Source organism: Ceratosolen solmsi, unplaced genomic scaffold, assembly GCF_000503995.2.
Source record: "Ceratosolen solmsi marchali unplaced genomic scaffold, CerSol_1.0 scaffold31, whole genome shotgun sequence".
Classification (NCBI taxonomy): domain Eukaryota; kingdom Metazoa; phylum Arthropoda; class Insecta; order Hymenoptera; family Agaonidae; genus Ceratosolen; species Ceratosolen solmsi.
This window is the reverse complement of record NW_011948432.1, coordinates 61,525-75,950: the sequence shown is the minus strand read 5'-3', so window position 1 is coordinate 75,950 and position 14,426 is coordinate 61,525. Positions and strand designations below refer to the sequence as shown.

The following is a 14,426-nucleotide window of genomic DNA, read 5'->3' as shown; positions in this document are numbered from 1 at the left end:
GATAATAAATAAATATATAATAAATGTATATAATAAATACTAATAATTCTAGTAGTAAATTTATCAACATTAATTTATAAAACGTTATTATTTATAATATGTTTTGAACATTATTTTTATAATATATTTATAAATTTTCTAATAATATTTTTATTATGGATCCGTTAGAATGATTAGAACATCATAAATAGAGCCTAGATAAAACTATAAAAATTGATATAATTAAAATTTAACACGGATTGTCTATATATACTATAATTATGCATTTAATTTATTATTAAATTTAAGAAATAATTTAATATTATAATTTTTAGTTAATAATGCGTTCAAAGAATTTTTAAAATATATGTTTAAATTATATATATGTATATATATCTATATCAGTATTTATTTGCAATTATAAAATAAATATAAAATTCATAATCGCATTGAATATACATATCTGATATATATATATATTCTTTAATATATGTCGTTTGGAAAGTCAAAGTAATTGTTTTGAAAAGAAATTATCAGTATGATTTTATTGTTAATATTAATTTATAGAGGAATATATCGGTTTTATATATATTCTATATATTTTAATTAATAATGTGTAATATGAATAAATTTTATTTTATATTACTATATGAAGATTGTATATTAAGTATATAAACATACGGCAAATTTGATGTTCCCAATGTTATATTGCCACTCAAATGCTCTTGACACATGGTTCTCGAATTAGGAAATCTTTGTTAATTCCTAAAGAGAACGAAACTCAATGATCGAGAAAAGAGTTCTTGTTTTGATCACGTTTATGTGATGGTTGACATGTTTTTTGTTTAGAGCAAGAATGTTGCTTATTGAATGGGTTTCATCAGCAATATTATAAAACAAACATATATATTAATTTACATTATAATCCACTTCGAAAGTTAATTTATGGATATTTTAAACATATTTTCGAAATTACATTCATTAATAAAAAATAAATAAAATTCATTTAACATTATAAATAATTAAAATTATTTCAGCTTTGCTTATAAAATTAAGTCTTATCATTGATATTTTATATATGATAGTACAATATACATTAGTTTGAATAAATTATGAATTATATTATACGAAGGTATTTGTTTGATTGTAATATAGTTCATTACTGAATTATTTTAATTTACTCTTACTTACATTTATTAGTTTTGCAATTATATATTTAAACTATCGCTCATTGAGTTTCGTATGGATTAAAATGATTTAAAAATTAATTGATATCCTATAAATAAGTAGCCTATTACATTAATTTTACTATGTTTTGTAAATAATATACGTTAAAAATTTGGCTATTTTCGATTTACCTGATTAACATTTTAACTTTGTAATTTATCGATCAACGATTTTGAATACATTTGAACTTTGCTAATGGAATGAAATTCACTATTAATTTCCAAACTAATACGGAAATTAATTTACTGTATAAACTTATAAACTGGTAAAACGTATTGTTAATATAATTTTTATCATATTAATTTTTTGTTACGCTCATAAATCTGTTGATCTTAATTTTTTTATAAAATTATGCACATTGTATTATATAAATTTAGAAATTAATAGCATTAAAAAATTTCCAAATTAAATTACTTTAGTTTATAACATAATATATTTTTTACTTTTTAATAATTACAATGAATTTATTGATTTAAGAACATAATCCGTCTTCCTAATCAATTAGATTTAAACTTATTACTATATTATTAAAATTTTGTTTTTCAAATTTTTTGAATAATTGCATTTTTTATAAATTGTATTGCAAATATTGCTATAAGTATATCAGGTTGAACAAGAAACTGATAATACACAACTAAAAACATAATGATTAATTGGTTTCTTATTAATTTCGTTAATATAGAAAATTAATGTAAAAAAAATTTTGTTGATATGGAAATTCATTAAATATCTTATGTAATTTACATTAAGTAAACTTAAATCAAGAAATAAACAAATAAATATTTAAAAATATTAATGATATGAATTTGACATTTGCTTTGATCTAAAATTCAAAAGATAATCATTACTCAATGAAATATATAATATAAAGTTAATAATATAAAATAAATACTTTTATACTAATTCTCATATAAAATTTTGACTCATTAACCACGAAATTTTCTCCGCAGCTGTATAAATATAATTAAGAATTTTGTTATTTTAAAATCCAAACTCTAATCAACAGATCAAATTAATACTGATAATGTTAATCTCTACAATACTTAACAAAGAATAATAAAATCATTCATATAAGTAAATCCTATATATTTAATATGATAAACTATGATTACATATATAACGGTATAAAAGGCTTTGATTTATCAATCGGACAAAATACTATATTTGTAGATTGAAGAAAAATAAGTTTCAATCAATATTATTCTATATATTATATGATGTAAACATGATGTAAGCACACAATATTTTTTCAATACACTTGTCAAGTACAAAAATTAATATAATATGCATAGTTATATGTGAAACAAGTCGATATATATACATGTATATGTGTGTATTTACATTATTAAAAATAAGAATAAATATATTTTTATCTATATATAAATTAATATCAATGAATTATGTAAAATTAGAGAATAATAGAATGTCTGCATATTTTATAACATATGTACTTTCAGTAAATATTTTGTTAATGACAATCGTAACTTAATTTGAATATCCAAAAAGATTTTATTTGTAAATTTATTAATATTATATTTAATATTTCGTTCAAATTTTACAAAACCTTTAGGAAATATAGTATATTATAGGTAGGTAAAATTATTATGCAAAGCTCTATAATAAAGATTTATTAATAAAGGTTCGTAATTAAGTGAAGTATTATATATCTATTATTAAAACAAATATTTATGTACTCGTGTTATGTTTATATAATCATTAATTTGTAATAATAAATTTGAATATATGTGATATTTAAGTATTTGAATATTTAAATATTTAAGTTTGTGAAAACATATATCAGCTGCAATTTGTAAATTTATTCTATATTTAATGTCTACCATATATTACTCAGGTTTTTATCTTTTTTTGAAAACTAAACAATATTTAAATATCTTTCATTGAATATCTATCAGCGCATGAAGGTAAAAAGTTACCGAGAATACTGTTTATGTCAAATCTTAGCAATTGAATGTACTTTAAGAATATGATTCTTAAAATAGATATTGACAATTGTTAAAGTATGTATTGTATATATCAGTCAGCAATAATGAGTTTTTCGTGACTTATGATTAGCATAGTTAGGAATAAATTATTTTTAATTCAAAACTGTTTTCTTGGGAATAAAAAGTTATACTATTTTATTATCAATATCATATAATGAATAATATAGTTCCAATATATTTCGATTTAATTAAAAAATATTGTTTTTTTATAAAAGCATGATGAATTCAATAATATTTTCACGTATTAATTAAAAGTCTGATTATTACACTACCTAAAAGGTTTATCAAATATAACACATATTATTACCTATTTTTTTTTTTTTAATATTTATCAATCTATTAATGTTTTTAATATCTCTATTATAAAAGTAATTATTTTCTAAATAAATAAAAATTCTATAAAATACATAAGAAAGTAGTTTATGAATATACAATGTATTGTTACAATATAATGTATTGTTAACAATATTTTTAGATTGGATTATTAATTGGATATTCCTTATTTATTTCAGCTATCATTTCATGCTTATTTCCATAAAACAAATATTAAAATTTAATCTAAAATAAATGTGATTTTAGATAAGAACAAAAATTTTAAATTAAAGTATCAATTATTTTGAATATATTATTACTTGAATTTGATTTTATTATGAATTTCAATAATTTAATAATATTCGATAATATTTTAAAAAAACTAAACATTTATTTCTTTTATAAATAATATGTGTATTTTGACTTCAATTTTTACAATATATATATACAAATGATATTAATAAACCGACAGTATTTAATATATTTATCCAAAGAATAATAAAACATACATTATTATGGTTTAATAATTTTACAATAATAATTCTCCATTACTAAGTATATATTAACACAATATTATTTTAAATAAATTCAGAATAGAATCTAAAAATTTTACTTTATTAAATTAATTTCACTATTATGTTTTTTTTAACTATCTATTTTCATTTTAGAAATTCATTTTAAAATTTATTGTTACAATAAACCTACATATATTATAAGAATGTACGAATTATAAACATTAATAGTACAAAATTCTATTAATACACTATAATATGAAATTTAGTTATCCATATTAATTTATGCTATTAATTGGTAATTCGATATATTATTTTATAAAAATTATTTTTATTCTCTATTTAATAATAAATTTAGTAGAATAGTGAAATTTGTATTCCTTTTATAATGTACTTTTAATATATCAGTAATTGTATATTTATTTTAAAGTCTTACTGATATATTTACACTTTTTATTTCAAAGTATTGGTTACGTTTATTCCTTTGGATTAAATATATACAACACATATTCGTATATGGTTATAGCTTATGTAACAGATATATGTTTTATTTTACTTTGTTTTACTGACATTTTTTATAAAAATTTACAATTTATTTCATAAACACCTGGATTAAAAAGAATAATGATAATGCTAATTAACTCGAAGCTCTAGAATGACAAAATCACATATAGCTTTTTCAAATTTTAAAATATTTTATATTGAAAAATATTTGTATGCGAAAATAGAATTAGTTTAATACTGTTATATCATATAATAACCAATATGTATTAATTTTATGGAAATCCATCTATTTGTTAAATTTAGAAAAAAATTCTATATTTTTGAAGAAAATTTCTAATTTTCATAACAGTTGATTAATTGACTCAGTATAGTAGTGCAAAATTATTACAACAATTTTTAGAATTATAACAATTAGTATTTGTTTTTATAATGAACTAGAACTCTGTTTGTACTTTATATATATATATATATATATATATATATATATATATATATATATAATATTGTAAAAACAACAGATATACAATTTAAAAAGATATATTATATTACAGCATATCTAAAGTTATAAAGAATATTACAGTAAGTAATTTACTATAAACGCATTTTTCAGTTTGGAAAAGCTGGACTTTTAAGTCATACTCATTCCGACTAGTAAGAGCCGCAAGGTTTAATTATCAATACTATTTCGTGCTTTCTAAAAAAACTGACTATTCATACTGAATGTAAATGATAACTATATACATAACTATATTTTTTTCATAGTTTGATAAGGTATCAAACTGTGAACTATATGCTTTAAACATGTGTCCGTAGATACTACACTCTCTAGACATGTGTCTGTACACAACTGAAACTTTGACTGCCATACGAAATTTATAAGAGTAGATACTGTTTATTACCTTTAATATAAATATGTAATAAAATAGACAGTTTTTTTTATTAGTATAAAATTTCTATCTTTTTCTTTCTACCAGATAGTATAAAAATAGCAGGCCATATTAAAATTACTAAAATATAACTTCCTGATAGGAACAATATTTTTGTCTTAATTTTAATCTTCTTAATATTTCAATCTTAATTAATTTTCGTCCCTCGTTTCATCTTTTACAAATATTTACAAGAAAAATTTACAGTAAAGGTAGAATAAAAAATGTCAATGTTACTAAAGTTACTCAAGATTTTCTTTTTCACTGTCCATACATATACTTGATTCACCGGATTATAAGTGATGTTGGAACTTCTTATCTATGCACCTATTATGACAGTAGGTAGTTTATATTGCATTTGACATATTTTCAGCTGAATGAGTCTGGACATTTATCACATATAATGTAGTATCGTCTCTTCTAATCCATCGCATAAAAAGATATTTGTTTCTTTATATTTCTTTCTTTATATCTCTTTTTATATTAAAAACCTGAACCATTTACGTTCTGCATTCTCTCTTTATATTTATTAACATTGATTCAAAATTATTCATTTTTATTTTATTAATAAATTATATAAGAAATTTTTTATTTGTCATCATTAATAACATTATATTTACATAATGCTTTTATTATAAACTCATTGATATATATGTACCAATAATATTCATGATTACGATCTGTTGAGATTTAGAAATTTTAACTTATTTTATGCTTTTATAATAAAAGAAAATAAAACAAATAAATAGTCATATAAAAATTATATATAGATTCAAATAATGTGATAAATAAATGTTTTGTTGTTCATAATTTAGTATTCTACTGTAGTCTCCTACTGAAAATAACTTATGAAATAATTAACATTTTTTTTATTTATTTTGAAATAAAAAATTATATATTGATTTTACCAAATTTTAATCTCATCTCATCGTACAATGACTATTTTATTGATAAAATCGTGTGATTTAAATTGAATTTCAAGTCCCGAAAAAAATAGATTTTACTTAAGTATTAATTTTAAATTTCTAACGCGAATTCGAATATTATTTTAATCAATTTTGTACTATATATTAATCATAAGTATTATTCTTTTTATTATTTTTTATGACCTTGAATATTTATTCGAATACCCTATTATTTAAATTAATTATATACTTTTACTATTATTTTATTATTTATTTTACTTATTTCGTTTAATTTTATTATTTTATATTATTTTAGATATCTTTTTAAATGACAATATCTTTTCTATTTTTTATTACAAAATTATATAACAATTTATACTGAATATTATTATTTAATGATTATTACGTTGCAATATTTGCGATTTATTACGTTTTCTCTAACAGTATTAGTTATTTAATATTTTAACGAACACATTAATTTATATTTTATACTTAAGCCTCTTAATTTATTCCTTATATTTTTTAATGAATTCTATTAATGTTAATGTGAGTTATACTTTGACCATATTATTCCGTATCATTTTAATTTGATAGAACTTATGTTTCAGATGATTTATCATTTTTTATTTTAAATAAAAATATGTGCAAATAAAGTTGCCCAATAATATACACGCTTTTATTTACAATTATAAAAGTTTTTATATATATTTTTATAGTAAAAGTATATTTTTCATTAATTCATTCTATAAAAGTCAAATCATAATTAAAGTATGTTTATTACACATGTTTTTTAAAGATTTTAATTTTTTTCCTTGGAAAATATCAATTATGCTAGAATACCATATAACTCTGTTAACTTCTTAAAAGATAGTTTGACTAATCGCTGAAGTTTCTTTATCTTTTTGAAAATAATGATTTTATGTTTGTAATAATCATCTGGCACGAATACAAATGATTGATTTGCTTTAACAATGTCATTATAATTAACTACTAATAGCATTTTTTAAATATATTTATATATTATATATACATACATTATATATAGATAAATATACTTACTAACGTTTAATGTTTAGACCCACGTGCGCATGCATAATGTTTAGAATTGCGTGTTCCCATTTCGTGTCTAATTTTGCCTATTTGATATGCCTATATTATTTGTAATAATGTTTTCAAGTATGAAAAATTAGTCTCGTCAATATAAAATTTTTTTAATTTTAATATTAATTATATAAATTTAGAGCCCTCATTCGAAGAAGTATAACGATGTACTTATCGATCAGACCAGTCTAATTGTAAAGTAATATTTGAGAGAAACGTTTATAAAACAATAAATTACAGTACTGTAAAATACACGTTAAAGTAATTGATTGCTTAAAGTACGAGCTTACTTTTAAAAGTAATTTTATTCATTAATTAAGCAAATATCATATTCGATATTCAATTTTCAATTTTTAAACTTTTTATCTTTGACTTCAAATATTCAAATGGATCAAGGATAATACATGACAAAATCGACAGTTTACTTGTAACTAGAAATATGTTAATAAAACACTACTTTAGGCTACGATGCAGATTGAACTAGTTACTAACAAGTTGAACTAATTTCTTTGCTATTCAATGGCGAGAAATTCCACACGTCAACTGACTTAAAGGCAATTTCACAATAAAGCTGACCCAACGTAAAATGAATCTTTTTTATTTTATAAATAAATATGAATTAGCATGGTTCTATGTAATTTAATGATGAAATATGAAGTTTCCATTATGCATTATTATGTATCCATTGAGAAAAGAAAAAAATATTTAGCGGTTTATTGTTACTGATTTAATGATGAAATAGAATTTTATGATATCTCGTAAAAATATTGATAATGGATTCAATGAATTCAATTTTAAGAATTCGTCAACTGAAAATAAGTATATACGAAACAAACGTTAATTACATCAACTAACATACAACAATTATATCAGTTAACGCAAATTTTATAAAATTTATAAATGTACATCAATTAATTAACAATAAAGAGCTAAATTTTCTATAAAAATTATAAAAATCTATAATTTTATATATTACTCAATTATCATTATGTATGGAATAACTTATGTATAATTCAATTATAATAATTCAGTGATAAACTTTCAGTCAAAGCTAATATAAATACAAACATTAATCAATAATTGAACGAATATGATAAATACTATTGTTAAATATAGGAATAATTTAAAAATTCATGAACATTTATAGATATAAAAAAGAAATATAAACTTTCATACAATTAAAGGTAATTTCACAAAATTTTCATAAAAATTTTCATAAAAAAAGTATTGTAATTTATATACGAAATAATTTTGTATTTGTATTGAGAAAGGATTTTCAATTAATATAAAATTTAATTTTTTATTTGAGAAAGGATTATTTGAAATATCTTTCATACTATCATCAATTTTCTTAATTTATTACATATTATAATGTGCATATAAAATATATTATTGAAATAAAAAAAATTTTTTTTTTTATTGTAACTCAACTATAAAATGGATATACCTATTTAAATCTATTAATTTGCAAAAAAGAATAGCTCTATAATTAATGTAATATTATTATAGAAACTTATCGAAGTATGAATTATAAAATGAATTGATCATCCCAAATAATATAAAATTTATGTTTTTAGTAAACAAGTCATTATTTCTTTTATTTATTCAAAATCGATTTTGTGGATATATTATGATATTAGCATGACGAGGAGTTCTGTACTATATACCATCAATTCAGTATTAAAGTATTATATATATATAATATACAATGAACTATTATATAAAGCCTTTATAAGTGTGTAAATAGAAATACCGTTCGAATAAAATAGGAAACAAAATCTTCATAAGGTTAATAATATTTGTACATATTATTTTTTTTTTTTTTGTAATTTTACACTAGTCTAGAAAAACTTTCAATTTTCTTATAGTTTCAAATTCTTAATAAAAGTTTCAAACATTGTTAAGCAAAGGAATGCTGCTGTAACTGAAATTCATTTGCCTCCTTTGTTGAATTCTTATTTCACCTATTATACGTCCGTATATATAAGCGACAATAAAGAAATATAAAACATTAAATTATGTCATAAAATAACTATATACATTAAATTATAGTCTATTATAAAAAATAAAAGGAAAAGGAGAATATTTAAAAGTATGGATTTATATGAACCCATCCATTGCAATTTATCGTGCGCATTTTAATTGTTTTCATTTTGAAGCTCTTTTATTGGCCGAGCGACAATGTTGGCTTATCAGCGATCGTACGACATTATGAGTCGAATGAATCATTTTGATGAAGTTTATTTGAACATTTACTATTTTATTTGCATTATTATCAAAGAATCTACGTACGATGTTAATGTCTAGAAATACACAATAATATGCTGAATATGATTAAATAAGATTCGTGAAACTAAAAATTAAAGAATAAGAGTAATCAACGAGAACAAATAGATTGAACTAACATATTTAAATATTATTACAGGTTACTTAAATTATTTTTTATTTTGAAATTATAAATCGTAAAAATATATAAAATTATGAAAATAATAATCAATTAACAATAATAATTTAATACAACTAGGTATGAAAAAAAAATTTAGTATTATCGTATTGAATATTTTATTACCATATTAAGTTTTAAATGAATAGAAAGTTCAGTTTTATTTTTTAAATCATTATAATTTTATTTAATTGTATTTACCTACAGTATAATATTATTCATTTATTGTAAGGTTATTATTCACAATTATTTATAACTAAATCTAAGTTTTAATGCCATTATGTAAATACACTGGTCATTTTATTAAAAAACTATTTAAATCTAAATAACATATTTTTTATTAAGTAAAGAACGTATGTATTTTATAAGGAAGTTAATTCAAGCTATTGTAGTACAATATTTTTCTTTGTAAATATGATAAATTCGAAGATTTGAGCAACAATTCATGTATCCAGTTTTTATCTGTTACGGAGAATTACGATTTGCGATTATATGAAAAGTGCAAAATTGATGACGCAACAGTTTAAAAAATAAAGAGATATTGATTCATATTATTTGTGTTCACGTGATAGACATAATTAGTGGTTCTGCTGAAAATAATTTATTACAACCGAAAAAAATTGTTACATGAATAACATTACCAAGCGGTTCGTTTAATATGGATTGTGCATCAAGATTATTTTGGACACAATCATTCTCCATTAAATGTACATACAAAATTTCATTTGTAAAAATTAATTAGTCATGAGAATTATTTCAAAATATGGAAAGTCAGTGCTAGGATTTTAACGATCATGAGAAACGAGCAGCAAAACCAAAAAAATAGCTAGTCGTCAGCAATAATTTTGAGTGGGAGGCTTATAATGAAATAACGATGTCAGTAATAGCGATAACGAATTCTTTATATAAGCTGGCTTAACAATCAATAATTAATCAATAAATAAATAAATAAACAAATAAATAATTACGCGATAGTTTCAGAAATGATGATAGAGGAGTCGAGGAGGTCGCAGCGGCCCTACAGGTACGGAATGGTTTTACTGTGCGTTGGCGCCCTGATAAACTGGTTGGGCCTTGCCGAGAATTACGTGGAGCCCGTGAGGTACGTCGGGGTTGCCTGCATCGTCGCCGGTGCTCTCCTAATATGCGCGGCCATGTGCTGCTGGTTGCACGCCCCACCGACGAGGTCGAGCTCCCAGACGCAACGAACGACTCATCCCATTACTGCCCAGGTCAGTTTTTATTCATAATCCAGCTCGTTCAGCTCATAGGACTCTTGGGCGCTGCCAATGAAGTCTCTTCTCTACTTTACTTGCCGCGCATCTCGTAATACGATACTTGCAGACCACCTCTCATTTCCACGGCTACTTGAGCAATTCTTCACATTGTTATTAAAATCTCATCGCTTTGTAAAGTTTGAACGCTTCGACGATGCAATAATATTAAAGAAATTCTTCTGAAATATTTCAGATGGTCGAGCCAAAGCTTATTCTATTTATATAATTACACATTACCTTGTTGTGAAGTACAAATCTTGACAATTACAAAATGAAGTCATTCTAAAAGTAATAATTTTATCGCTTTATTTTCAATAGTAAAGTGAAATTTTAAATAAATTGAAAACATAAAATAATAGTCTGCAAAATACTTTTGTAATAATATTTAATTGTCGATTAAATCTATTTGTAATTTATTTAAAGAATGAATATCAATTACATTTGTTGATAGGCGAGTAAAGTATAATTATATCTGTCAATTCAGGAAATTAGTATTGCATTTTATTCATAGTGCATAATAATATGAATAGATTTTCTGTAAAATTTTCTCACATTTAATAATTTGTATCTAATATCACATCTCAAGTTTATAGTCAAACTACAAATTTAAACTAGATTATCGATATATAGAATTATTGAACAAATTCGTTGTTTCATGATAATGTATATTGTTTCCTGAAAGTTAAAATGCATTGTTATTATATTTGTATAATACGTGCCAATTCATGTCTGTACCTTTTAATTTAAAAAAAAACGAAGTAAAAATATTCATTAAAATGTTCCAAGTTAACAAATATAAATTTCATTATTACCTGCACCAAATACTTTATTAGTAATATAAATACAAAATGATATTTTGGTTTTTAAAGCTATCAAATATTAATCTTAAGGACTCTTTTATCAATATTAAAAACTCCACAGAAAACTTCACACTTCAAATTTAAAGATAATTATGAAATTTCAATCAAATATAGTTAATATTGTATGCCTGCATTCATTTATTTTTGACAGATTACATTATTTATATCCAAATAAATAAAAATAAAAATAATTTTGAAAATTTATTAAAAGGTCATTATTCAGTTTTTAATAATACTTTATTATTAACTTGTCACGATTTATTATTCAACTATTATTAAAATAAATACATTTGCATTAAGACACAAAAATTTATATTTTAATTTTAATAATTACAAACAAATAAATCCAAACATACATATGCATACAAAATCACGCGCGCGCATGCGCGCACGCACACACAAACATCTATATATAGATAAGCTAGTCTATTAGTGAAATGCGAGTGTAGGTCACTAATTCTTGTTATTTTTCTTAAAGATTTATCGTACATAAAATCCTATACAAACTAGATTTATTCATTAATGAACGTGACAAAATAATACACCATTGAAAATTATTTAAGTGCTCGACCATGAATTTTTTTTATCGTTTAAGCCAATAAAGCTACATTTCATAGGATCTATAGATGATAGATAATGTTCCATGCATCGCGCAAGCACCGTTAGACTGTACTTGACTAGATAGAGATATTTGGTTTTGGTAAAGGACGGTTATTTCCCTTTTATCACATTACTAGATTGAATTTACACTTTTCTTCTTAATAATTGTGCACACTTTTGGCCATGTCCATTTATTTTTTCTACTTATATTTATTTCCTATATTCTTTTATTATTATTTGTGTAATGAGTATCAGATTTTGTATATGTATAAAATTTGTATAATATATAAGTCAACGATCTTGTCTCTGATCGATGTTTGAAGTTAGTTTCATGTTATTTATTGAATATTTATAGAATAACATTTATTGAGCAGTAAAAGCACGTTATAGTTGTTTTCATAAGTATTTATTAAATTATATCTTCAATTTTAACTTGTCCGGTTTGAAATCTAATCGAATCGAATTGTTAAAGAGAATGTTTGTTTAATTGTAATATAAAAGTTCAAACTGTATTATTGTATTTATTTACAACATATCATATTCTACATAAGGAAACATCATTTATTATAAATTTTTATCTTTTGCCATATTATACTTATACATATTATACTTATAATACATATTATACTTATTCATTTACGTAGCACATACGATAGCGTCTGATCTTATAAATAATTATTAAACTTATAGTAAGAAATATGGAATATATTTTTAATAGATTTTTGTAAGACTTTCTACAACGTACAGATTCTAAGTTATATTTGTTAATTTAAAATTGACTTGCGATATTAAATATTGTTTAATATGTTGAGATGTATGTTCGATCAGTAATTATGTTTACAAATTGAGTTTAATTAAGGATCAATTAAAATAACAATCTGTTTCATTTCCTTAAATATCGTGGAGATTAATAATTTCATATTAGATAAACTTGATAAAGAGAACTTTTGTCATTCAACTTTTATAATGACGCCAATGAAAATTAGTAATTACGATTGGAAGTGAAACATCTTTGACAAACGATATATTAAAATATATACAAAAATAAATAATTTTATATATATGAAAAATTGTTTTCGAACAAAAAATGTAAATGAAATATTATTAAAAGTTAATTAAATAAATAAGTCTCTAAAAATAATAAATTACTGAATTATTATTATATCTATTGATAAATCTCTTTAATTCTGATTTTTAATATATGCTATTATATACATATATTCGATTATTTTGAGAAATTATAAATGAATTAAAATTAATTTTTTGTTTAGTAAGCATAAAAATATAATGTATAAATATAAGTGTGATTGTTAGTATAAGATATACCACTGCATTTCAATATTCTGTTTGTTAAAACAATCAATAAAAATGATTCATAGTCATATAAAATTTTTGTCTTACTCAAATAATAAAGAAACTAAAATATTATTTAGTTTTTTTTTTAATTTAAAAAAGTATTCTATATAATAATCTATCGTATTCAATTTTATCTGAAAAGTTCCAGTAATTATATTTAGAAACATTACAAATCATAAACTATCATCATATATTCTATTTTGTGCTATGCATAATATTTGTAAAAATTATGTTTATACAATAGTTCAAAGCACTGTTATCGATCAAAACATACAAAGTTTCTATAGTACAATAAAGTAAATAATTTATTAGATAATAGTAAATTGTGGTAGCTGAATATAATTAAAAATTAAACCATAAAATTCAACTGAAAAAAAAATCATAAAATATATTATAAGGCAAAATTAATTTAAATGGATAG

General features: G+C 21.5%; 1 protein-coding gene across 2 annotated transcripts in view; it reads left to right on the top strand.

Annotated features, from left to right (window-relative positions):
• The window catches only part of LOC105364275 (uncharacterized), a 42,366-nt gene that overhangs the window by 24,187 nt on the left and 3,753 nt on the right, over positions 1-14,426 (top strand). For both annotated transcript variants that reach the window (XM_011502161.1, XM_011502162.1), the window contains exon 2: positions 10,888-11,144. In XM_011502161.1, coding sequence (XP_011500463.1) covers positions 10,888-11,144 — 257 coding nt within the window. The remainder of the gene's footprint in view (positions 1-10,887; positions 11,145-14,426) is intronic.